Here is a 24,129-nt window from a genome sequence, read left to right on the forward strand (position 1 = left end):
CAGCTTAAAGCTGGGATTTGCTTGGGCTTGTCTCTCTCTGCTAGGGCTGGGTTCCTGTTAAGCTAGATTGATTTGGCCTTTTTGTACCTACTCGCTGAACAAGTATTTCCTGGGACCCTCAGAAGCATCGGGTAGGCTGGGGGAAACCTTAAAGAGGCAAATGAGATCTTCTCCAGGCTCTGGAGAGCTCTCCATACATAGAGATGACCATGAGGCAGAAAAAGACATCTACAACAGAGATACAGGCAAGAATGTTGTAAGGTCTTGGAGTTCCTGTCGTGGTTCAGAGGTAACGTATCCAACTAGCATCCATGAGGATTCAGGTTCGATCCCTGGCCTCACTCATTGGGTTAAGGATCAGGCATTGCCCTGAGCTGTGGTGTAGGTCACAAACATGGCTCAGATCTGCCATTGCTGTGGCTGTGGCTTAGGATGGCAGCTGTGCTCCGATTAGACCCCTAGCCTGGGAACCTCCATATGCTGCTTCCATGTGCACGGGTGTGGCCCTAAAAAGATATAAATAAATAAATAAATACGTAAATAAGAATGTTGTGGGCTCTTTAAGGCTCTCTGAAAGGCTTCCTAGAGAAGAGGAGCAATAGGCATGAGTCTTAAAATATTTGGGCAGGCGTTCTCTTCGTGGCTCATCTGTTAATGACACCGACTAGGATCCGTGAGGATTCGGGTTTGATCCCTGGCCTTGCTCAGTGGGTTAAGGATCCAGCGTTGCCATAAGCTGTGGTGTAAGTCACAGACATGGCTTGGATCCTGCATTGCTGTGGCTGTGGTGTAGGCCAGCAGCTGTAGCTCTGATTTGACCCCCTAGCCTGGGAACCTCCATATGCCACAGGTGTGACCCTAAAAAGCAAAGAAAGAAAGAAAGAAAGAAAGAAAGAAAGAAAGAAAGAAAGAAAGAAAGAAAGAAAGAAAGAAAGAAAGGAAGGAAGGAAGAAAGAAAGGAAAAGGAAAGAGAGAAGGAAAGAAAAGAAAGAGAGAAGGAAGGAAAGAAAGAAAGAGAGAGAGAGAAGATATTTTGGTGGAGAAGCGAGGGAAGTTTATCTTCATTTGCTGAAGATGATCTCCTGAAATGAGCTCTGAACAGGTACTATAGTGTTCTAGTGCCAGTTCTTCCCTGACATCTGAAAGAATTACATGTGTTATTTCCTTCTTGGAAGCTCCACAGCCTCATCTGTAAAGTGGGGGTGTTAGATTAGATGAATTTTGAAAGCAAGCCTGAGGTTTGTTCAGTCTCTTGTGTTTATCACAAACAGATAGGGAGAATATCAGGCTGTCCTCAAAAGAGCCCATAGACTGTAGAGTCAGATAGTCTCAGAAAAATAAATAAATAAAATAAAATAAAAGACCCGGGAGACTTCATGTCTTGTGTGCCTCCGTGGCTCCACTCTAAGCAGCCCAGCTCCCATCAAGTGTCTGTGTTGGTCACAGTGGCCTGCCTGGCATCCAGCACTGTGTCTGCCACAATAAATGTTTATTGAATGACTTGGTAAATGGATGAATGAGGTGACAGAAACCATGAGCAGCTTTTTTTGGCTAGAATTGAAAGAAGTCCTGAACTCCCAGATCATCAGAACTCTTGATGCTTTTACCACCTACTCTCTTGTGTTTGCTCTCAGGATAAGAGGAAAGATGGTGGAGAAGGAACTGCACTTTCAGAGGCCCACGCTAGGCCTCTGGTTTCTGCTGCAATCAATAGAAAGTGGGTCACAGAACAGCTCTGCAGAGAACAGACCCTTGAGAAAAAGCCTGGATTCCATGCCAGCTTACATTTACTGAGCACCTACTGTGTATCAGTTGTTGTCGTATAGCTTTCATTCATTTAATTGTGGCCTCAAAGGGCTGTACATGTGAATGAGGAGCCTGGGCACTATAAACCTCAGCTGCACTAGTGACCTCAGCCAAGCCACCACCCCTCTCTGGATTTTTCATTTTCAGTCTCTCTAAAATGGAAACAATAGAAGCCCTTCGCCAGCTTATGGAACTGAAATGAGCACATGGAAGCAGAGCGCTTCATAAATGCTCCTTGTTATTGTTCCTCTGGGCACTCAAGTCCGCTCGCCTCCCCCCAGGGCGGGCACACAGACATGTTCACACTCCCACGTACACGCAGATGCACAAAGACGCATGCAGACGTCAGCCAGAGGAGCTAGCGGAGCCTCAGACCCAAGGCCACCGCGGAGTCCCACAGAGAAGCCGTCGGGTCCTCGGCTTCCCCGTTTCTCTCAGTTCTTTATGAATGAACTCCGGCCGCGAGGAGTTTATTTTTTTATGAATGGGAGCCCAAGCGGTGAATGAAGCTGGGAGCCAGCCCCTGCGTTCTGATTGGCCTCCGCGGCTGGGAAACTCCTCCCCTCCGGCTAGGCCGGGCGAGTCTCCGGATTGGCGGGCGTGCCCGGCCCTGGGGTTTCATTCAGAAAAGTCAATGAAACAAAGGGAACGGGGTGGGGGGGGGGGAGAGAGACGAGGCAGAGGCGAAGGAAATGCACCAATCAGCTGCTCCCCCGGGCTCACAACTGTCGGCTGCGCCCGGAAAACAAGCCGGTGCGCTGGGGACCTGGGGCTGGGGCCGCCTCGCTCTGGCCTAGCCCCGCGGCCCTCCGTGCGGCCCCGGGGTATGCTCGGGACCCCCCGCGGCTCCAGTACAGACGCCCGGGCCTCAGGTGAGGCTGCGGGAGTGGGAGAGAGGGAGAGCGTCCGTGATTCTCAGCCTAGCCTCTAACACGCACTGCACTCTCACCGCCGCCTCCACAGATTCCAGGGCAGGGGGTGGGAGGCGCTGGGATTCAGGGTTGGAGGGGGCGCAGGAGTTGTGGGCGTGCGAATGGTGCGCGCCTCACCCGCTCCTCCGCGCGCGAACGCATACTCGTGCGCGCGCGCGAAGCGCGCGCGCGCACACACACACACACACACACACACACACACACACACGTCTTATGTAACCGAGCCTGGGCAAAGCAGGGCTGCAGAAAGCAAACGAAACGCCGAGCCCAGCTCCCAGGAGCAGGTGGGACCTCCTTTGGCGGGAGGGGAGTGGTGGCGGCGCTGAGCTCAGCAGGCGGAAATCTCCCCATCGCCTGAGTGAGTCGGAGAAGTTTTGCCGTCGGACTCAGAGCCTCGCGACTGCCCCTCCCCGTCGCCCTTACCCACCCCCACCTCGCTGCCTTCCCCAGACGGTGTGCGAACGCAGCCCCCCCGCCCCCAGGTCTCTGCCCCCGCGCGGGGCCCGGGCAGTGCGGCTGGAGGGAGCGGCCGGATGGAGCGGAGGATGAAAGGCGGATACTTGGACCAGCAAGTGCCCTACACCTTCTGCAGCGTGAGCGCCGCGCCGGCCTCCACGCCCGCCCTCTCTTTGCACCCCGCCCCTACCCACCCCACGGCCCCCACGGGGTCCGGGGCTGCCCGCCCTTGAGTCACCCCGGGACCCCAGCCCCGCCCCCCAGACCAGGCGGCCTCAGGGTGACTCGGGGGCATTCTTCCCCTTTCCCGCAGAAATCGCCCGGAAATGGGAGCTTGCGCGAAGCGCTAATGGTCCCGCAGGGGAAGCTCATGGACCCGGGCTCCCTGCCGCCCCCCGACTCCGAAGGTAAAGAGACTGAGAGGCAAGCCGCGACCCTCCCCACCTCACACACTCCGAGAGCTGACCCTGGAGCCCCCGCCCTTTTCTCCAAAAGACTCGCCCTCCAGGAGACTCTGGTCCTTCTCGGCCTCTACCCTCAAGGGGGAGGTCACCGGGCTCGCTCGGGCTCCCATTCTGTCACCAGCGCCTCCACCTCACCTTCTCCGTTTCCATTATTACCCCTCAGATCTCTTCCAGGATCTAAGTCACTTCCAGGAGACGTGGCTGGCTGAAGGTGAGTAGTTTTGTGACCTTTTCTGTTATTGGGACGGGAAATGCTCTCTGCCCCTAGTATTCCAGCCTAGCCCACTTCCTCTCTCCCTGGCCTCTAGGGCCTCTCCAAAGCCCCCTCCCCAAGTCCCCTGCCTCTCGGCTCTCTCCAGCACCCAGCGTGGATACTTATATTGATATTTATTTTCTCTGCCCTGAGCCAGGCTTGTGTAACTAGGCCTGGGGATGAATCAGACCATTGTGTGGGGTATTTGCTTATTTGAATGGAACTTGGCCCCAGGCCCACTTTCCTGGTTGAAATTTTCATTTGCAAAGTTTGTTTGGCACCAGCCGCCCGGGCCGAGGTGTGCTTTGGGGTGTCGGGGGAGTGAGTGTAAGGATTGGGAGAAGGAGGGATTCATTTGTTACCTATCATCTGGAGTTGCCAACACAAATTTTTACCCCCTGCATTTCTCTTCTTCCCAACCCCCAGTACCAAACAATTTACTGTCTGAGCCAAAAGCACAACAAAAGTTTCAATAATTTTTTTTTTTTTTGCAGCACTTTGGCAAAGCAGCACAGGGCTTCTCCCCTAAATAGCCTTGATTGTAATTCTAATGGCAACTGAATCTCCCGCCTCCTTCCCCCCTGAATACCTCCTTCCCAGGCAAATTGCCCCTCCAGTTTGCTGTGGGGGCTAGCTGCCAGCTGGCTGGGGTAGGGTCAGTTGCTGGGCCTCCTCTGGGTAGAGAGGTGTGTTCTGGGGGGGCGGGGTCCTCCAGGTTGGATTCCTTGGTGTGTTTGGGTTGGACGTGAGGTTGTTGCCAGTGGGACTGCGGATAGGAGGCTTCTGGTGTTTAGGTTGTAGGTAGCACTTATGGTGGGTGTTTCGGTGGGGCTTATGGTGTTTAGACAGTCTTTGAGAAGGAAGGGTTAACAGCCCTATCTGAAGGTCCCTTCATTGTCACACTGAAAACCAAGAGGCCACAGCACTAGGAACCCCTTCTTGAAGGCTTTTCTCTTCTTTGGGATCCCCCCCCATCCCTCCACCTGGGTATCTTTGATGAGTTTTTCTTAAACTCAGACCCAGCTCCTCTGGAACCATCTTGAAAAGCTTGGGGTAGACAGGAAAGATCCCTGACTAGATCCTTGGAATGAGACTAGATCTGTATCCCCCCAAATGCGTACATTCACAGAATGGCTATTTACATAGAGCAAGCACTCAAGACATTTTGTAGAATTCGTGGCTGAACAGACTCGTGGGTGCTGGAGGGTTCCGGGGGAGTGTGCACGTCTTCCCCTATTCTGCAAGCCTTGCGTGCCCAGCTCTGAGTTACAGGCAGAGCTGTGCCCAGTCCGCCCATCCTCCGCCCATGGTTCCGGAGGAGCTGGGCTGGAGCTGAAGAACGCAGTGGTGTCAGTTTCCACGGTTTCTCAAAGACTTCCTTTCCCAATGCCTGATTTCTGTCCTGCTCACCAGGCTCCTTGTCTGTCAGCTGAGGGTACCTAGGCTCCCCAGGAGGGCACCTAGGCTCCCCCTGGGGCTGTGATCTAAGGGTAGGCTCCGAGGCTGGCATGTTTGATAGCAGCTAGGTTTGAAACAGGAAGGGGAGGACAATGTTCTCATCTTCTCTCAACCTTGGAAGCCCCACCCCTTGGCGGTGGGGGCCTAGAAATTGTACTTGTGTCTATCTGCGTGTGTCTGTGTGACAGCCAGGGTGTGTGTTTCGCGCTGCTGCCCTGGAAGTCCCCGTACATTTAAATCCAGTGGGTGGGGAGGTGGGGGTGGGGATCGCCAGGCGGAGGTGGGGGGGGGGCTGCTGGGATCTCCTTGGTTCCCTCTCCTTCCTTCTGAGGGAGCAGCTCAGGTTCCCAGCTGGCGATGGATGGCCAGGCCTGAGGGGGGGATGCTGAGGCCGATCGCTCCTTCTCACTCTCTCTGCGGAGACAGATGCAGCTGCCGGGGCCCTGTCCCCCTGCACCGTCCCAGCACCACCCCAGCCTCCTCTCCTGCCTCTTCCCACCAGGTCAGTGACCCCTGCAGCCCAGAGGGAGCTTTGGGGTGGCAGGGAGGGACTAGCTCCTTTGGAAGCTTGCCAGTGGTGGGGCGCCTACGACTGGGGGCCGGAGCCCAACCTCCCTCCCTCAGCTTGATTTCTTCCTAAAGCCCCAATTTGAAGAGAAGCAGCGGGTCCCTGAAGTGTGGGTGGGGCTGCAAAGAATTCGGGGGATGCCAGATTGGATCCCTGTGGAGGTGGTGTGGGTTCAGCACCTGGTGTCCGGGCATCATTGGGGGTGAGCATGAGCAGGGTTCTGCCAAGGAAGATCAGACATCTTTGGGTTTGGGGTTTTTTCTAGATGAAGAGGTAGGGGTTGGGGGGGGCGAAATGAGGCTAAGAGGGTGTGTCTGTTTTGGGGGTGCCTGGGATCTGCTGAGTTACTGGAGAAAGAATCCGGCTACTGCAGGGAAACCCAGGCTCAGGCAGGCTGTGTCTGGTGATGGTCAAAGATGTGCTGCTTCTGGTCCAGGGTTCCTTTCCCGGCTTATCGGGAGCCCTCAGGAACCCTCGGAGACAATGACTTTGATCTCTTTGGTGGTATGGAACATTGACTCTGGGCCAAGTACAGCCTTTGTATGAAGCAGGAGTCTGGATTGGGGTCTGTGGATTCCCAAAAGCTCTTTGGATAGGTAGCAGGGGTCCTTGAGCCGTTCATATGTGTATAAAAATTTTAGGAGTGTACCATACACAAAGGAATGTGAATTTGTCAAAGAAGAGAATGATCCATAGCTTTTATGAGATTCTCAAAGGGGTGGGTCCGTGCTCTCCTTTTCATCAGAATCATTGCTCCCAAATCTTCCTCCAAGGTCTTCAGCCTCTGGCTCTTGGCTTTTCCCCCATCATATTTGTAAGTCCAAAAAAAGCACCCATGTGAGAAGGTTATGCATGGTGGATGTTGCCCCCGTGTGCTGCCTTGACTTGTGTGAATCGTGCGTGTGCACCGGCACCTCAGCCTGTCTGTGGAGGTAGATGGGGTTAATCCTCTCCCCCAGTCTGTCCTAGCTGCAATGCCTCCTCTATTGCTTTCTGTCTCCTCTCCTTCCAGAAGGCTCCTGGGGGGAAATGTCCCCTCCATAGACAGAGAACTGGTTTCTTCCAGCACACTGCCAGGGTAGGGGCGGGGTAAGGGTGAGAGCCAAGAGCAGTGGTGACACACTGCATCAGAAGCTCTGGAGAATTCCTCTCCCTGCCCCACCCCACCCCCGACTCTTTAAGAGGCTCCTTCACCCTGTGTTTGGACCCTAGGAGCAGGAGAAGGTGATGGCGCATATATGGTATAGATGAGTGGTCTACCTAGGGGCGCTTAGCTTTCTTGGCTGTTTGAACCTCCCAGTTCTCCTAGAGCCCAGCCTGGGAGGCCCCTTAACCCTGTCTCTTGTACTGACTCCTCCCCATTGGAGGGATGTTTCCTAAAATTCTCTCTTTCTGGGCATTATGGTGGCTTGGCACTTTGCCCGACCCCTCCTTAATCATCTGCCATGTGCCCGGGCAGGTAAACTCTACCTTAGTGCCAAGATGGAGTTGGGGGCAGACCCTGGCACACTGGCTTGGCAGCCCAAGCTCAGCCAAGTCAACAAATAAATAGAGTGGCTTCCACTCAAGACCAAACATGGTAATTAGAAATTTTCCTGCTCTCCAGGAACTCGAGGCTCCGTGTAACTGTTCCTATTTCCAACCTTGACAGTCTCTGAGTGATTGAGTCCCTGTCCTGCCCCTTCAGGAGAAGCTGGTGTTTTAGGGGAGGGGCCAAGCAGGGACTGGGGTTCACACCACCGCCCATTCTTGCCTTGGCTGATTTCTCCTGGCCCTGGGAAGAGAATGGTGCCACCTCCTTTGAGTTGTGATCTGTGTGCTGGGGGTGGCCTTCTCTGGGACTGCTGGGACCGGGGCGGGGGTGGTGCTGGAGGTTCTGGTCAAAACTTAAGGCCTGTGGTGAGAGGAAAAGCAAGATGACCAACCCCAGGGCTCTCTAGAGTCATGTGACGCCGGCAGGAGATGCCCCCAGCCCATTACCTCAATGGAAACTGGCAGTTAATGAAGCCCCAGAGGGAGCTCCAAGTGCGTCAACTTCCCCCACCCTGGGGACCCTCCTTGCCCAGGTAGCAGGGAGGGAAATATTGGTCATCTTGCTCCTATCACCCCCATCCAGCCACTTTGGGGATCTCACCTATGCTTGGGCCAGAGGCACACAACAGGAATGAGCTTGGGCTTTGCATCCCTGGGCAGCTGAGCAGGTTTTGCATTCTTCCCTTTGTCCAGTTTTCCAAAGCTGACTTTTTTTTTTTTTTTTTTTGCTGTGCCCAAGGCATATAAAACTTCCTAGGCCAGGGATTGAACCTGTGCCTCAGCATTGACCCAAACCACAACAGTGACACTGCTAGAGCCTTAACCCGCTGAGCCACCAGGGAACTTCCTAAAGCTGCCTGTTCTTAAAGGCAACCAGGGGTGTGTGTTAAAATACAGATACCTGGCCTCCACCCAGACCTAAATGGAATGAGACGCTCCAGGGGTGGGGGCTGGGAATCTGTGTTTTTAATAATGTCCCAGGGGAGTTCCTGCCCTGGTTCAGTGGAAAAGAATCTGACTAGTATCCATGAGGACGCAGGTTTGATCCCTGGCTTTGCTTAGTGGGTTAAGGATCCAGAGTTGCCACAAGCTGTCGTGTAGGTCGCAGACGTGGCTCGGATCTGGCGTTGCTGTGGCTGTGGTATAGGCTGGCAGCTGCAGCTCCGATTGGACCCCTAGCCTGGGAACCTCCACATGCCCACTCCTGCGGCCCTAAAAAGACAAACAAAAACCAGTGTCCCAGGATTCTGGGACCAGTTTAAGAATGGTTGCCTTGGTCCCCTGGTTGCACTCCTGAAAAGATGAGCTATGTGGTTTTTTTGTTTTTGCCAAGGGAGTCCATGCTCTACTGATCTATTTGGTCACTTTAGAATTGTTCTGTGCTGACTTTTCTTTCATAAGTTCTTCAGCCGCTGGTGGCTCCTGATTCTTAAAACCCTTAGCTGTTGGGTTCCCTCTGTCAAGAAGTCTCCTGTCTATAAATGTTTGTTTTTTATTGACATATAGTTGATGTACAATATTGTGTTAATTTCGGGTGTACAGCAAAGTGATTTGGTTATACTTGTATACGTTTACACTTAGACACTTTTCTATGATAGTTTATTATAAGTTATTGAATATAGTTCCCTGGGCTATACTGTAAATCCTTGTGTAGTGTGCATCTGCAAATTCCATACACATAACTTATCCCTCCACTGCCCCATACATATATATGTATCTTTTTTTGTCTTTTTAGGGCACCCGCGGCATATGGAGGTTCCCAGGCTAGGGGTCAAATCAGAGCTGTAGCCACTGGCCAACACCACAGCCACAACAGCACCAGAGCTGAGCCGCGTCTGCGACCTACACCACAGCTCATGGCAACACCAGCTCCTTAACCCACTGAGCAAGGCCAGGGATCGAACCTGCCTCTTCGTGGATACTAATCAGATTCATTTCTGTTTCGTTGAGCCGTGACAGGAACTCCTAAGTGCGTATTTAAAAGCAATTGACACCTCTGATATTTAAAGCAATTTGGTAAAGAATCCCACTGCCAAGCAATTGATGACAGCCTAAAGCATCCTTTGTAAGGTGTGTTTTTTCAGGAGGACCTGCCAGGTAGCTAATGCTACCTGGTGGTGGAGAGAGGGCCCTCCAGGGGAGGGAAGGGCTGGTGGGTTAAGATCTCTTCAGTTCTTGCTCCCAGGCCTCTTGAGGATGGGGTCATTGTGTGTTTCTTCATATAGTTGATGAATAACACAGTGAGTGTCTCTTCTGAACCAGATCCTGTTCCAGGGGTACTAGGGCGAAGTCAGATGAAGAAGACAGATAAAGCCCCTGCCCTCAGTGAGCTTGTCTTTCGGGTAGAGGAGAGGGACAATAAACATGTAATCATAAATTAGGACATCCAGGTAGCCATCTGTGCTGGAGGAAATATAACGTGGGGATGCTGTCATGAGCTAGGAGGGGCCACTTTGGTTGGGTGATCAGAGAAGGCCTCTGAGGTGACAAAGTGAGCAAAGACTTCCGAGGCCAGAAGAAAACAGGCAAAGGTGTGGGGGAGAGGGTGGGATCCAGCAGATCAGGTTTGAGGACCCAAAAGGAGACCAGAGCTCTAGAGAGTAACAGGCAAGGAGAGGCAGGTCAGAGAGATAAAGGCCAGAACATTCGGGTCTGTGGAGGCCAAGGGCAAGACTTTGGGGTTCATGCTTTAAGCAAGAGAGAGAAGTGATTGGATTTCTGCTGTAAAAGCATCACTCTGGGAGTTCCTGTTGTGGCTCAGTGGGTTAAGAACCCGGCTAGTATCCATGAAGACTCGGGTTTGATCCCTGGCCTCGCTCGGTGGGTTAAGGATCTGGCATTGCCGTGAGCTGTGGGGTAGTTTGCAGATGCGGCTCGGATCCAGCGTTGCTGTGGCTGTGGTGTAGGCCGGCAACTGCAGTTCTAATTGATTCCACCCCTAGACTGGGGACTTCCATACGCTGCAAGTGCAGCCCTTAAAAAAAAAAATCACCCTGACAGCTATGTGGAGCGTGGAAGTGGGGAGTTGTGATGAGAGGCTGTGGCTGAAATGCAAGGAAGAAATGACAGAACCTTGGCCAGGAGTGAAGCAATAGAGGTCCGGATGTGTACCTGTGTAGACTGTAGGCTTCTCTAGGCATCGCCTCTTCTCCCTCCTCCTTCCCAGCCAATCTTAACTCTCTGGGCATTTTATCCATGAGTTTTCCCATTGTCCGATCTGAGAGCCGTCTCCAGGGAAGGAAAAACCCACCTCCTTGGGTTCCATTACCTCACCTTCGAGCCACTCTCTTCCCTGACTGTCAGGAAGTCCTTCTTGGTGTCTACCCTTCCCCTTCCTGCTGTGATCTATTTTTGGGAGAGGGGCAAAAGTGGGCAGAGACTCTGGGGTCAGGAGAGGTACTCTGCTGTACCCTACCTGAAGGAGGTGGAGAGGCCAGGACAAGAACCAGAAATCAAAGTCCGGATATCCAGTCTGGAGGCCGTGGATGAGCTGCTGTTCTATTTTAGTCTTCCTGCCTAATCCCCGAACCCATCTCCACCCACGCTGGCACCCTTGGAGTGCTCCTCAGACCTCCAAGTTTGGGAAGCCCTCCCCTCTCTCCCTCTTCTAGCTGCAGAGCAAAGAAAGAAGCCACCAAGGCCGGCCAGTGTCCCCAGCCTCCCCCCTCCCATTATCATCCTCTTTTTCACCTCTCCTGAACCATTTTCTTTCTTCCATTCCCTCTCCTTTCCAAGGCTCTAGATTTCTGCCTTTCATCTTGGAGGTGGTATAAAAGGCAGAGAGATGCCTGGGCCTGGCCCACATTCCGGATTTTCCCGTGTGATTTTAAGCCCACAGAATCTCACTCCTTGCAGCGCCTGCCCACCCCTGATGCGAGTCTGCCGTGAGCGGAGCTTTGTAAATTCTGAGGGGCAGGGCTGCCTTCACTTCAGAAAAACAGGGGGGAAAACGACAAAGAAGCATCAAGGACAAAACTCTGGAATCTGCTCAGACGGGTTCTGAGAATTTGCAGCCTTCCCTCCGGGGTGTTCGTGGGGCTCCAACATGGAGGGCACTAGGACCTGGGGTGGAGTTGCCTTCGGTCCTAAGTAAGCTGTTTTCTGCCCTCGGGCTGGTGCTAATCTGCAGGGCTGCAATAATGCTGTCTGCCGGGGGCTGCCATCCAGGACCCCGACACCCCAGGCTCACCTCTGACCTCTCTCTGCAGCTCAGGTACCAGACAGCGATGAGCAGTTTGTTCCCGATTTCCATTCAGAAAACTGTGAGTAGAGGGCCCGCGTGGAGGGAATGGGGAGGGGGGGAGGGCAGGAAATGAGTCATAGGGATAGAGAATCACCAAAGACCAACTTGTTCTCTCCTCAAGAGGAGGGTTCCCTGTTCTTGGGTTTGGACTCCAAGAACAACTAGTAACTGGGAGGTGAAGACCTTGGTTCCAATGGGGCTTGCCCTTCCTAGCTCTGTGACCTTGGAGCAGACTCTTCACCTCTCTGATCTTCCATTTTCTTATTTCTGAAATGAGGGGCTTGGACCAGTGGAGCAGAGTCGAGTTCTCCTGTTCTAAGTCACTTTGGTGCAACTAGGGGCGCTTTGACCTCCTAGGAGACCTGTGGCAATGTCCGTCGACATTTTGAGTTGTCACAACTGAAGGTGGGGTGCTATTGGCATTTAGTGGGTCGAGGCCAGGGATGCTGCTCACGTCCTGCAATGCTCTGGACGGACCCCCAACAGAATCATCTGGCCCACATGTCCCAAGTGCTAGTGTTGAGAAACTCTGCTTTCGTGTCAGACGCTCTCAGCTAACTTCACCAATGAAATGAAACAGCGCAAATAACCGACAACAAAACCGTCGATGGCGGGTTTTGACTCTCACGTTTGCCGGCTTGGAACCAGCCTGGCGGCTAGAGTTTGCAGACCCAGCAGGGGCCACAGGAAAGGCCAGTGTTCTTCACAGATAATTAGGAGCATGTGTATGATGCTAGTCAGCTGACATGCAAGTGGGCTAATAGCCAGCCTTAACCAGAAAAAGAAAGATTCTTTATGACCCGAAAAAAGAAAACATTTCTCTCCCGTGGAATTTTCCAGAGCAGTCAGGAAAACCACAGGCCCTTGGTTGGGAGGCGCTCGCGCCTACAAAGGTGTTTTTTGGGAGCTGGAAAGGCATTAAATGTTGAACTGTAGACAGTTTCTTTGGTTCATGTTGGACATTAGCCTGATGTATGAAACTAGACGTGATGGAAATAGCCAAACCGTTCTTGAAAGTGTTTGACTCTGATTCTCTGAAAACTGAGACCCAGAGAAGGACGCTGAGGCTGTACCAGTCCCCCAGCTCGTCCTCAAAGAGCAGAAGGTGTCAGAAGCTCTTCCGGCCTCTTCTGTGACACTTTTTGGCCTTGCTCTGCCTCCCCTGACCCCCGCAGTAGCTTTCCACAGCCCCACCACCAGGATCAAGAAGGAGCCCCAGAGTCCCCGCACCGACCCGGCCCTGTCCTGTAGCAGGAAGCTGCCCCTCCCCCACCACCATGGCGAGCAGTGCCTTTATTCCAGGTGAGCCTCAGCCCAGCCCTGGGGACAGGTTGGATGGAGGAGGAGGAGGAGAGTGGGTGGGGGGAGGCACCCCCAGAGCGGTTGAGACGCAGGTTAGACTACAGAGAGGATGTCCAAGCTCCTGGTAATGGAGCGAGATAGCTCAGGATTTCCTGAGTAGTTAGGATGAAAAATGCAGCAGAGGGTTCAAGGGATGCGTGTTAAGGCCAGGGCAGTGTTTCCGCTGGAGAAGCCGCTGTCCACCCCAATCCAGGTGCTCAGGCCTGGGGAGAGGTGTGCTCAGGCCTGGGGAGAGGTGTTCTCAAGAATAGAGCCAGCTTGGGGATTAAGGCAGGAGAAGAGTTCATCTGGAGCCCAAGTCTGGCTCACACCGGTCGTGTCTCGGCACCCACGGCTCTTCTCCCATAATCCTTGTGACCTGACTTCCCAGGGAACGAAGGGTCCAAAGAGGCTCTTCCAGCTTCTCTGCCCCCTCACCCCTGTCTCCCCCTCACCTCCAGTGCCTATGACCCCTCTAGACAAATCGCCATCAAGTCCCCAGCCCCTGGTGCCCCCGGACAGTCGCCCTTGCAGCCCTTTCCCCGGGCAGAACAACGGAGTTTCCTGAGATCCTCTGGCACCTCCCAGCCCCACCCTGGCCATGGGTACCTCAGGGAGCATGGGTAAGGAGACAAGGAGAGCCAGGTCCCACCAGAGTGTTCTCCATCACCCTTAAGAGACCTGCGGGGGGGGGGAGGCGGGAGGAGGAAGGGATATTGACAGCACTCCCACGTTTTCCATTCCGCCCCCGACCCCAGCACACACGCACTGGAGCCCACTCTAAACTCTGGGAGAGGCATGCATAAGGAGGACTTCGTTTAATATTCTCTTCTCTTCCTTCTCCATCCAACCACATCTAGCTCCCTCTTCCAGCAGCCCCTGGATGTCTGCCACTCCTTCACACCCTCTCAGGGAGGGGGCCGGGAGCCCCTCCCAGCCCCCTACCAACACCAGCTGTCGGAGCCTTGCCCCCCCTACCCCCAGCAGAGCTTCAAGCAGGAATACCTTGACCCCCTGTACGAACAGGCCGGCCAGCCGGCAGTGGGTCAGGGTGGAGTCAACGGGCACAGGTACCCAGGGGCAGGGGTGGTGATCAAACAGGAGCAGACAGACTTCTCCTATGATTCAGGTAAGAGATGCTCCTGGGAAGGGAGTGGAGGAGTTTGGGTGGGATTGTTGGGTGGGGTGGCATGTGATAAAGGGGTTCCATGAAACCCAGAATGTCTCCCCACAAGTTTTTTTTTTCCCTTTACCAGTCTCAGCCCACCCACCTACCACTTACCATAGATTCAAAAGAACTGTCACTTTTCAATCAGCAAACCAGTATTCAGATAAAAAAAAATAAGTGGGATAGTAGGTTTTTGCCCTCAGATAGCTTGTGACTGGATAGGAAAGTTAAGGCATTTCTTCCTCTTCCTATTTAGCAGGTGTTTGGAGTTTAATTACCTATTGAGATAAAAATACTGTGCCAGGAGAATGAGTGTGTGCAGCTGGAGGACACAAAGATGAATAGGACATGTCATTGGTCCCTATCCCCACAGAAGTTTAAAAAGTACAAAGGGATTTGGATGAGGAGAAACATGAACTTGAAACTAGCCAGGCTCACGGTTCCCAGTTGGAACGCAGGGTTCATGTGTGGTGTCCACTTCCTGTTCGGGACTCACCATCCTGGCCAGAGCTGGGTACCGGAAATACGGGCTGCTTTGGGGGGGGGGGGCAGGGAGGGGCCGCACCTACAGCATACGGAGGTTCCCAGGCTAGGGGTCAATTGGAGCTGCACCATAGCCACAGCAACTGTGATCAGAGCACTGTCTGTGACCTACACCACAGCTCAAGGCAACGCCAGATCCTTAACCCACCGAGCGAGGCCAGGGATCGAACCCGCATCTTCACAGATACTAATCCGGTTTGTTAAGGATGAACCACAGGAGGAACTCTTGGACTGCTTTAAATTCCAGTTCCACCTGGCTCTTGACCAGAGTGAGATGCACGCAGCCGTGTTTGTAAACAGCTTAGCTCAAAGCCTGCAAGAGCCCATGAAAAGGCCTAGAAAACCTTGGCTCCTGTTACATTGTTACCAGCTCCAAATTTGAGTTTATCTGCAAATTTGCATGAGAAAAGAATAAATTCAGAGATTAGTGTAGACTCAGCTTTTGAATTTCCCTTTTCCTGGTGACCTGTCTTTTGGGGTGGGGGGAAGTTGAGCCCGGAACAGTCAGGCTGCCCCAGCGAGAACCAGAAGGGACCACCTCTCCTCTAGCCCGAGTCCTAAGCCTGAGCGGAGCCGGGCGGTGAGATGGAGGAAGGAGGAGGGAGACGCTCTAGCCGCTGACCTTCAAAGGATGTAGACCGGAGGAGATCGTGTTACATGCCCTTGAACTCCTGCCCCTCCCCCTTCAGCTTCCTCTGAATGGAGTCAGGAATTCCATTCACAAAATGGAGGCATGAATGAGCCCACCCTCCCGCCCCCTCCCGGAGGTGTCAGGTTTCAGCATCTCATTCATAGGTGGGCGTGGAGGAGGTAGGGCAGGAAGGGGCTGGCACTGAAACGGATGGCCCCACACCGCAGCCTCCTCCAGATAGGGTGGGGAGGTGTCCGGGCCCGTGGCATGGAATGAAATAGTGCGCTGTCTCTGCTCTCAGACCTGACAGCACACTGGCCGGAGTGCCCACTGCTGCCTCTTCCACAGAGAGAGGCCTGCGGGTTCTCCCTCCGCCCCCCTCCCTTTCCTCCCTCCCCTCCCTCCCATCCTCCCTCACACCCGCACTGGGCTGAAACCTGCCCTGCTGACCGGACGTCAGCCCCATTCCAAGGGAGTCTAAGGCTGGGACACTGAACTCTTTCCCCGGAGGTTCATCTCTACCCCCCTCTCCCCGCTAAACTCACAGGAAACAGCTGTTCCCTGGAATCTTGGGCCTTGTGGAACAGCTTTGCCCAGCCCCAGCGGCTGCCATAGGCTCTCTGGCCTGGCCTGCAGGCTGAGGGCCTCGAGCTTCGCACTCCCCCTGGGTGAACTCCCCCTGGGATTGGGTGTAGGCAGGTTGCTGGGAAAAGAACTGGAAGGGAGGCTGGCAGGAAGAAGTTCTTTGTGTGTGCATGTATGTGCGTGTGCCTGTGTTTTGTTTTGTGTTTTTGGCTGCCCTCCGTGTGTGGAAGTTCCCGGGCCAGGGATTGAACCCACGCCACAGCAGTGACAACGCGGGATCCTCAACTCGCAGCACCAGAGGAGAACTCCAGGAAGAAGTTCTTTGAATGTGTGCAGGACTCCCGTCCCCGCCCCCGCCCCAGCCACCTTTCCTCTTTCTTCCTCCCTAGATGTCCCTGGATATGCTTCAATGTACCTCCACACAGAGGCTTTCTCCGGGCCCCCTCCCGGTGAGGGGACCATGGGTAAGGCAGCCCCCTCCCTCCCTTGCCAGGCCTTCCCAAGCCGGAGGAGGGAGTCCTGCCTTGTGGGAGGGGTTCCTGGCCAGGAGTCCCTCTGGACTCTCTGGGGTCTCGTATCAGTGAACCTCCAGATCTGAGTGACTCCCAACTTCCTCCTCAAGGCTATGGCTGTGAGAAACCCCTGCGACCGTTCCCAGATGATGTCTGCATCGTCCCCGAGAAATTTGAAGGTCAGAAATGACTGCTCCTCAGAGGGTCAGGGTCTTATCCATACCCTCTGACTGCACCCCCGACCCCGGCCACCCCAGGAATCGCATCACAGTACATTTCATGAGAACAAGCCTGGGGAGACCCCTGCAAGCAAGGGGACTGGGTCGCTTGGGGGAGTGGAAGGCACAAGCCCTACACTTCCTATTTCCTGTGTTCCCCAGGTGACATCAAGCAGGAAGGGGTGGGAGCCTTCCGAGAGGGACCACCCTACCAGCGTCGGGGTGCCTTGCAGCTGTGGCAGTTTCTGGTGGCCCTGCTGGATGACCCGACAAATGCCCACTTCATTGCCTGGACTGGCCGGGGGATGGAGTTCAAACTAATTGAGCCTGAGGAGGTGGGTCTCTCAGATGTTCCCGCTTCTCCTCCCAACAGCCCTGGGGCCTGGAGATGAGAGAACCTGGGAAGTGGTGGCATGTGCCTTCACCGGCATCACTGCTTCATTTAACCTGAGTTCCTGCCAAACCGTGGTCTGTGGGCTGGTGCTTAGCTGCAGGGCCAGCTGAGAATTTGCACCAAGAATCTCAAGTACTCTTTCTGTCCTGACCCCGAATTTCCTCTGCTGAGCTGGCATTACCATCCCCAAACTGTGTCTTCCTGTCCCCAGGTCGCCAGGCTCTGGGGCATCCAGAAGAACCGGCCAGCTATGAACTATGACAAACTGAGCCGCTCACTCCGGTACTACTATGAGAAAGGCATCATGCAGAAGGTCAGGGGCTAAGGGTCCAGGCACAAGGGGATTGGGGGTGGTGGCTGTGGGAAGGGGTGGGGGAAGGAGAGCATTTTTCAGCAAGTTTGAAGAAGCAGATAAGGAACCAACCAGAGAAGTCAAGAAACTGTGGACAAAGCCGAGATTTCCCTCCCAAAAAAGTGATGAACAGGAGTTCCCGTTGTGGCTTTGCAGGTTAAGAACCCCATTTGTATCCATGAGGATGTAGGTTCGATGCCTGGCCTCACTCAGGGGGTTAAGGATCTGGCGTGGTTGTGGCTGTGGCTGTGGCATAGGCCTCAGCTGCAGCTCCAATGTGACCCCTAGTCCCGGAACTTCCATATGCCGCAGGCGTGGCCCTTAAAAAAGGGGAAAAAAATTATCATTATTTATTTTTTGCTTTTTTTTTATAAGGGCCACACTTGCAGCATATGGAAGTTCCCAGGCTAGGGGTCAGATCAGAGCTGCAGTTGCCAGTCCAAGCCACAGCCATAGCAATGCCAGATCCGAGCCACGTCTTGGACCTACACCACAGCTCAAGGCAACCCCGGATCCCCGACCCACGAAGGGAGGCCTGGAATTGAACCTGCATCCTCATGGATACTAGTCAGATTTGTTTCCACTGCACCACAATGGGAAATCCCCCTGAAAAATTTTAAGTGATAAACAGTAACCAAAAAGCCTAAAGCATCGAGAGGTTGAGATACGAGAACACATACTGTGAAGGGAGGCAGCTTTTTAGAAGAACCAGGGAGTTCCCACTGTGGCACAGAGGGTTAAGAATCCAGCTTGTCTCTTGTGAAGGTGCCAGTTCAGTCCCCAGGCATAGGTGCAGCCAAAAAAGAAAAGAGCCAGCAGCAGGAGGAGAAGTGGACCCCACACAGATGTCTGGGCTTGGAGGAGGCTGCCCTCCCTACCCTCACCCTGACCCAGGCCTCTCTCCCCACAGGTGGCCGGCGAGCGTTACGTGTACAAGTTTGTGTGCGAGCCCGAGGCCCTCTTCTCTCTGGCCTTCCCGGACAATCAGCGTCCAGCTCTCAAGGCCGAGTTTGACCGGCCGGTCAGTGAGGAGGACACAGTCCCTTTGTCCCACCTGGACGAGAGCCCCGCCTACCTCCCAGAGCTGGCTGGGCCCGCCCAGCCCTTTGGCCCCAAGGGTGGCTACTCTTACTAGCCCCCAGCAGCTGCTCCCCTGCGGCCAGCAGGTGCTGCCCTGTGTGTATATAGAGATGAATCTGGTGTCAGGGAAACCCCCACTCTGAAACCCACAGATGTCTTTGGAGCAGATCCCCTCTGCCCATCAGTCACCCCGGCCCAGCCTCTGAGCTGCTCCCCAGGGTCGACAGGAAGGCAAAGTGGAGACACTTACGGGTGTGAAGGTGGCGTCGCGGAAGCTCTTCCAGGGGCTCCACTTCCGGCCTCTTCCTAGGTCCTGCCTAGAGGCCAAGCCCAGCTCTCTCTCGCCCATCACAGAGAACAAGTGTTTGTTCTGTTCTGGGGGACAGAGGAGCTTCCCCCACTTCACCCTGGTGTAGAAGGGGGCACGGGGCTCCCCAGATCCCTTGTGGTGGGGAGAGAGCAGCCTGCATCCTGCACTCCGCTCCAGGCTGTGGCCCTGGAGGGGTCCTGCTCGGCAGTTCTTGGTGCTCTGTGTTCCCAGAGGCAGGGGGAGGCCAAAGTGAGGAACCTGGGGTGGGGGAGAGGTTGCTGGGTGGAGGCAGGGAGGGCTGGGCTCTGCCCGGGGGCCCGCTGCCTCTCCTCTGCCTTTCCTAGGCCAGGCCTGGGATTCCACCCCCACCTCCACTACACCTGCCAGACCTAATAAAGGCCCCTGCTTCTCCTGTTAGTTCCCTTTTGTCCTCTTTGTAGTCATCAGAGAAGGAGCTGGGGTTGAGAGAACTCTGGCCTTGGGGGCAGAGGACCAGAGTTTGGGGCTTGGCCCTGACACTTAACTTGCTGTGTGGCTTTAGGCAAAAACAACTGACCTCTGACTTTTTCCTCTGAAATCCGGGCTCGGTGATACCTGCTCTTTCCCCCTCCCAGGATTATGAGGAGGATGGCAAAATAACAGACAAAGGGGACATTGTAATCTGGCCTGGTGCCTGTTGGGCCCCTGCAGTGCGGTTCCCACAGCCATCTCCCTGCTCAGGTAGGGAAGGGGGGCAGGTAGGGCTCCCGAGCCTTGAGGCCTCCCGGAGCTCCCTCGGGCCAGGTTTGGCCTGCGCTTTCTGTGATCTCGGTTGTTCCCGTGACCACGCTATCCACGTGTCTCCCCTCCTGCCGTGGCTCCAGGTCGCTGTTTCTGATGACGTTGGGGACAAGAGTTTGTATGGAGGATCTGGGAGAAAAGAAAGGCGCCCAGGCAGGAGGTGCCAGGAGGCTGGTCCTGGCCAGAGAAGCGCACGCTGGACCTTTGCAGGAAAGGGGAGGGGGATGGCGTGGTGTCTCCTTGCCTGGATCTGAGACAGACCAGAACCTGGGCTGAGTTTTCAGGGCTCGGGGGAGGCCAGGCTGGAAAGGGTGACACCTAGAGAGGAGGTGTGACAGCAGATATGACAGAGGTGGCTGTGGAGGTGGGAGGGGCAGAATGGGTGGTTCTAGACCCAGCCCCTGTGTAAACAGCTTCCAAAGGACCAGGCGCAGGTGAACACAGGTGCCCCCCCATCCACTTAAGTCAAGCGGAGGGCACCACAGCGGTGCAGAGGCTGGGCCGGCCAACCCGGTTACTGCCCGGCCCACTACTAATGCCAAGACCGCAGGAAGACACCTACCCACAATTTTTTGTGTGTTCTTCCCCAGAAACAGAAAACATTATGTGCTGACGTTTATTATTTAGAGCAAAGACCAGAAGGTGTTAGGAAACAAAAATATACGATTTATTTGTACACAAAAACCAAGGTATCATGGTGAGAAGTGTTAACCGTGGAGACCCTGAGGCCCCCAGTACATGCGCATGAGGTGCGCAGGGATTTAGGAGAAGGTTTCCATGGGCTGAGGCACATGCCCGGTGCCCTCTGAAATGCTCTTAACAAGCCATCCTCACGGCTCTGTTCAAATCCTCATCCTTGGAGTGCACTGCTCAGGAGAAAAGATGCTACCACGACCGCAACCACCGGAGAGAAGTCTCTGGCTGAAGGAGAGAAGCCAAAGCCACATCGTGCTCCAGACAATGAAGGTGAACCCTGGGCCCAGGCACCTGACCCAGCAGCAGGGCTTACACGTACCCTGTGGGGATGGTTCCCCGACACACAGACAAGCGCAGACTCAGCACAGGGGCAGGGCAGGAAAGTCCTGAGCCAGGCTCCCGCAGGGATGGGGTGAACAACACACTTTAAATGGGCGAGAAGATTCCAGCTCCCTGCACGAAGACCCACATCCTCTCCTGGGCTGTCGCTCAACCTCGGAAATATTGGTTCAAGGAAGAGAAACAAGGGCCCATTGTGTAGGAGCAGCAGGCGAGTCCTTTCCAATCTGGCCTGGAGCCCCCTTCTCCCTGGAGCAGGCTTGGCAATACTGCCTGCCTGCTGTTTCCTGATGGACAGTCAAAAGGTCAGGCCCCAGCCATGTTGTCATGGCAGAAAAGTGACCCCAGCTCTTGGGGGAGGTGTTCAAGGAACACCTGCAGAGCTGGGGTCCTTTTTGCTTTTGTCCTACCCTAGGAAGAGGACCGGCCAGCTGGTCTCTCATCCTTGGCTTGTTAAACATCCACTTCTCAACTTCAGCTTAAACCCCAAACCTCCCTCCTCGGGGGTGATGACCCCAGGGGTGCCAGGGCCATTGGTGCCGGTCACTCAGCTGAGATGGGCAGGCTGCCAACCAAGCCCAGAGTTTATTCCTAAACTGGAGAGACCTGGACTGGAATTACGACTGGGGAGTTGGGGAGTTCCCTGGTGGCCTAGCGATTAAGAGCTCAGCATTGTCACTGCTGTGGCTCAGGTTCAATCCCTGGCCCAGGAATGTCCACTTGCCACGGGCACAGCCAAAAAAATAAAAGACTGGGGAGCTGGGTACCCAGCCCGTTTTCCGCTCAGTTTCCTCTGTCGACACCTGCCCTGTCTCTCCCCACCAAGGCCTTAAAGGTTAGCATGTAAAGACCTGCGCTCAACTGCTGGCCTGGACTTCCCGAGAGGCGCACCCAGAACGGCAGGCGCTCGCTGCACTCTATAGAGGGGTGGGGCCTACGGTCAGCAGACTCTGCCGGGTCGTTGCAGAATGATGTCTCTGGAGGGGCTGGTTTGCTGCCCGATGACAGATGACTTTCCCGTATGTCCTCGTATGTCCTCCAGCCTCTCCCCGTGTCCAGCGCGCCATCGCTCAGTACCTCCGCCGTTCACGTCATTTCCCAACTTACTTGGGGGGAGGTGAGAGGCAGTTTGGGCCATAACACAGGATGAGCCCAATAACCCCACAAGACCACCTTTCCAGAAGTTCCACAGTCTGGCCTGGCAGCAACTGCCTGATGTTCCAGAGCCTTCTCAGAAAATGTGAGAGGGGCACTCGGAGGTGGCCATTCCCCAGCAAGATGCTCAGAGAAAACAAGAAGCACGAGGCAGGGAGCAGAGGCGCTGGGCGCCACAAACCAGCTCGGCTCTGAGAGGTGTTAGGTTGCTTTTCAGTTTGGGGCAGAAGAAGGGAGGCTTTGACCAAAACACCCTTTGTTAAAGACCTCGGAGGAATAAAAATAAAAACAAAATAAACTAAAAGTTGTGTCCTTCCTTGCATGTTTCCAAAGGAAAGAGTACACGCTGCATGTCGTGAGCGCGGCAGTGGGAGAGGGAGCCAGGGAGAGGCTCTGTATTGAGCAGGCAGCATGTGTAACCACTCAGGCGCCTGTGCGGTGAATGCGGCTCGTCACGGGGCCGCCCACAGCAGAGCCGGAGCAGCACCGCTGCTGCGAAATGAGGCTGGGGGTCTGGCCGTGGGTCACCTGCCCGTCTGAAGAGGCCCTGGGCTCTGGTTTCAGGGGACTCTTCACTGAAACCAGGGATACCAAATCTCTCCACCCAGCGCCCAAGAGAATACCCTAACCTTTCAGCTAAAAGAAACAGCCATAGAAAACCATCTTTGTTCCCTTAAGAAAATAAATATTTCTAGGAAGTTAAGCAAAAGGACATGGGCTGGACAGGGGCAGGAAAGGGAGCCAACACGGTCACAGAGCTTCTTGCCTCCCTCCTCCAGAGAGAGGCCGCCCAGGGCCTCAGGGCCTCCCCGAGTCCAGGAGTCAGATGCCCTGACTCCTCTTTCCCATCCTAAGGTTCCAGAAGTTGCCCCCTTCTTGCAGGTGATGCAGTGGGCCCCCACGTTGGCTATGAGCCCCTCTGGCCCCAGCGCCTTGGGGGGGTGCAGCCTGGAGGCTCTGGTCAAGGCGTAAATCCCTGTTTCTATTTTCACCACCAGGGAAGAAATGGGAGTCAAGTTTAGGAAATGCCTGGTTCAGATATCCAGTCCCTGGACAGCTGTATCCTCAGGACGGGCATCAACGAGAGCGAGGCCACGCCCTGGCCCACGGCTGCAGGAGAGGCAGACAGACACCTGTCTTTCAGCGCCGCCGGAAGGCTCGGGATATTCTCCAGGCATTGGGTTCCTCATAGCGGTTGTACAAGGGTTCAAGACGCTGCTGCTTCTTCTGCTTGCTGAGCTTGGTCGGGTCGGAGACCTTGAAGAAGGCCGGTGCAAATTCCACGAGCCACCGGGGGTCGATGGTGGTGACCTCGCGCATGTACTCCTTTGTGGTCAGCACCAGCTCGTGGTAGACCACCCTGGGGGGCACAGAGAGAGGGCTCGAGCCTCCCACACGGGCCCCGCTGCACGGCCAGCCGGGTCCCTGGCGGGCCTCAGCTGAGCTTGCCTTTGACTCTCTTACCTCCCCCGCCTGCCCCCCAAGGAGACCACGGTCTCTGTTTACAACGGCCACACCCCAGTCCCGAGGAGCCTGCACACCTCTAAGCACCAGAAAGCCGCCGGTGCAATGAGTGAGGCGACACGGGGCCAATCACATCCCTTCCCTGGACCTCGGGTTCCTGTTCCGTGAAACAGGAGGGGGGTGTTCTAGGCTGTCTCCGCAGAACCCTAGGGCCCTGAAGAGGACCTCGGAAGCTGCCACAAGGAGCTGGGAAGAGCCAAGCAGGCCTCTATGCCTCCAGCCCTCCTCTACCACCACGGTGGGAAGTATGGTGGGATATAGTTCTCAATCAGTTTTATGTGAGTGGCTAAGATTCCAGGTTTTGGGGTTTTTTTTTTTTTTTTAGTGTTACTTAGAAAAATTTTTTAACCATCTCACAGATATCTCTAAGATCCTTCCCAGTTCTCACCCCATGATTTTATTTCTCTCAAAAGGGCCTGATATTGTGTCTTAGGTTTCTGCTGCTCTAAAAATATTAAGCAGGAGCTCCCTTCGTGGCTCGGTGGTTTATGAACCCGACTAGAATCCATGAGGCTGCAGGTTTGATCCCTGGCCTTGCTCAGTGGGTTAAGGATCCGGTGTCGCCATGAGCTGTGGTAGGGGTCACAGACACGGCTCGGATCTGACATCGCTGTGGCTGTGGTGTAGGCCAGCAGCTGTAGCTCCCACTCGACCCCTAGCCTGCGAATTTCCATATGCCACAGCTGTGGCCTTAAAAAGCAAAAAAAAAAAAAAAAAACAATTTAAAAAATAAAAGCAAATAAATAAAAGCAATGCCCGAATAGGAAGTGCTGGGGGTGGGTAAAGAC

General features: G+C 54.6%; 2 protein-coding genes across 10 annotated transcripts in view; one reads left to right on the forward strand and one right to left on the reverse strand.

The window, feature by feature from the left end:
- Nucleotides 1-2,524: 2,524 nt before the first annotated feature.
- Nucleotides 2,525-19,264, forward strand: ETV4 (ETS variant transcription factor 4). Of its 8 annotated transcripts, none has more exons than XM_047759233.1 (13): nt 2,525-2,678; nt 3,189-3,331; nt 3,508-3,601; nt 3,822-3,869; nt 11,679-11,732; nt 12,889-13,015; nt 13,516-13,677; nt 13,915-14,183; nt 16,371-16,445; nt 16,604-16,672; nt 16,874-17,046; nt 17,317-17,418; nt 18,368-19,264. In XM_047759233.1, the coding sequence occupies exons 1-13, from the start codon at nt 2,633-2,635 to the stop codon at nt 18,590-18,592; spliced, it is 1,587 nt and encodes a 528-aa protein (XP_047615189.1). In that variant the 5' UTR covers nt 2,525-2,632; the 3' UTR covers nt 18,593-19,264. The 8 variants fall into 8 exon arrangements, with proteins under 8 accessions (XP_047615189.1, XP_047615190.1, XP_047615191.1 ...); XM_047759234.1 differs by having other exon boundaries at nt 12,892-13,015; XM_047759235.1 differs by having other exon boundaries at nt 2,526-2,678; nt 13,534-13,677.
- A 1,008-nt stretch (nt 19,265-20,272) lies between these two features.
- The window catches only part of DHX8 (DEAH-box helicase 8), a 33,425-nt gene continuing 29,568 nt past the window's right edge, over nt 20,273-24,129 (reverse strand). For both annotated transcript variants that reach the window (XM_047759231.1, XM_047759232.1), the window contains one exon: nt 20,273-23,177. In XM_047759231.1, the coding sequence (XP_047615187.1) occupies nt 22,958-23,177 (220 nt within the window). In that variant the 3' untranslated portion in view covers nt 20,273-22,957. The remainder of the gene's footprint in view (nt 23,178-24,129) is intronic.

Source organism: Phacochoerus africanus, chromosome 14 (genome assembly GCF_016906955.1).
Source record: "Phacochoerus africanus isolate WHEZ1 chromosome 14, ROS_Pafr_v1, whole genome shotgun sequence".
Classification (NCBI taxonomy): domain Eukaryota; kingdom Metazoa; phylum Chordata; class Mammalia; order Artiodactyla; family Suidae; genus Phacochoerus; species Phacochoerus africanus.

Excerpts from the sequence above, each read along its gene's own strand:
- ETV4 (XM_047759233.1), top strand. The coding sequence starts at position 2,633 with ATGCTCGGGACCCCCCGCGGCTCCAGTACAGACGCCCGGGCCTCAG. Across the intron at positions 2,679-3,188 it reads TACAGACGCCCGGGCCTCAG|ACGGTGTGCGAACGCAGCCC; the intron begins GTGAGGCTGCGG and ends TGCCTTCCCCAG. Across the intron at positions 14,184-16,370 it reads AGACTTCTCCTATGATTCAG|ATGTCCCTGGATATGCTTCA; the intron begins GTAAGAGATGCT and ends CTTCCTCCCTAG.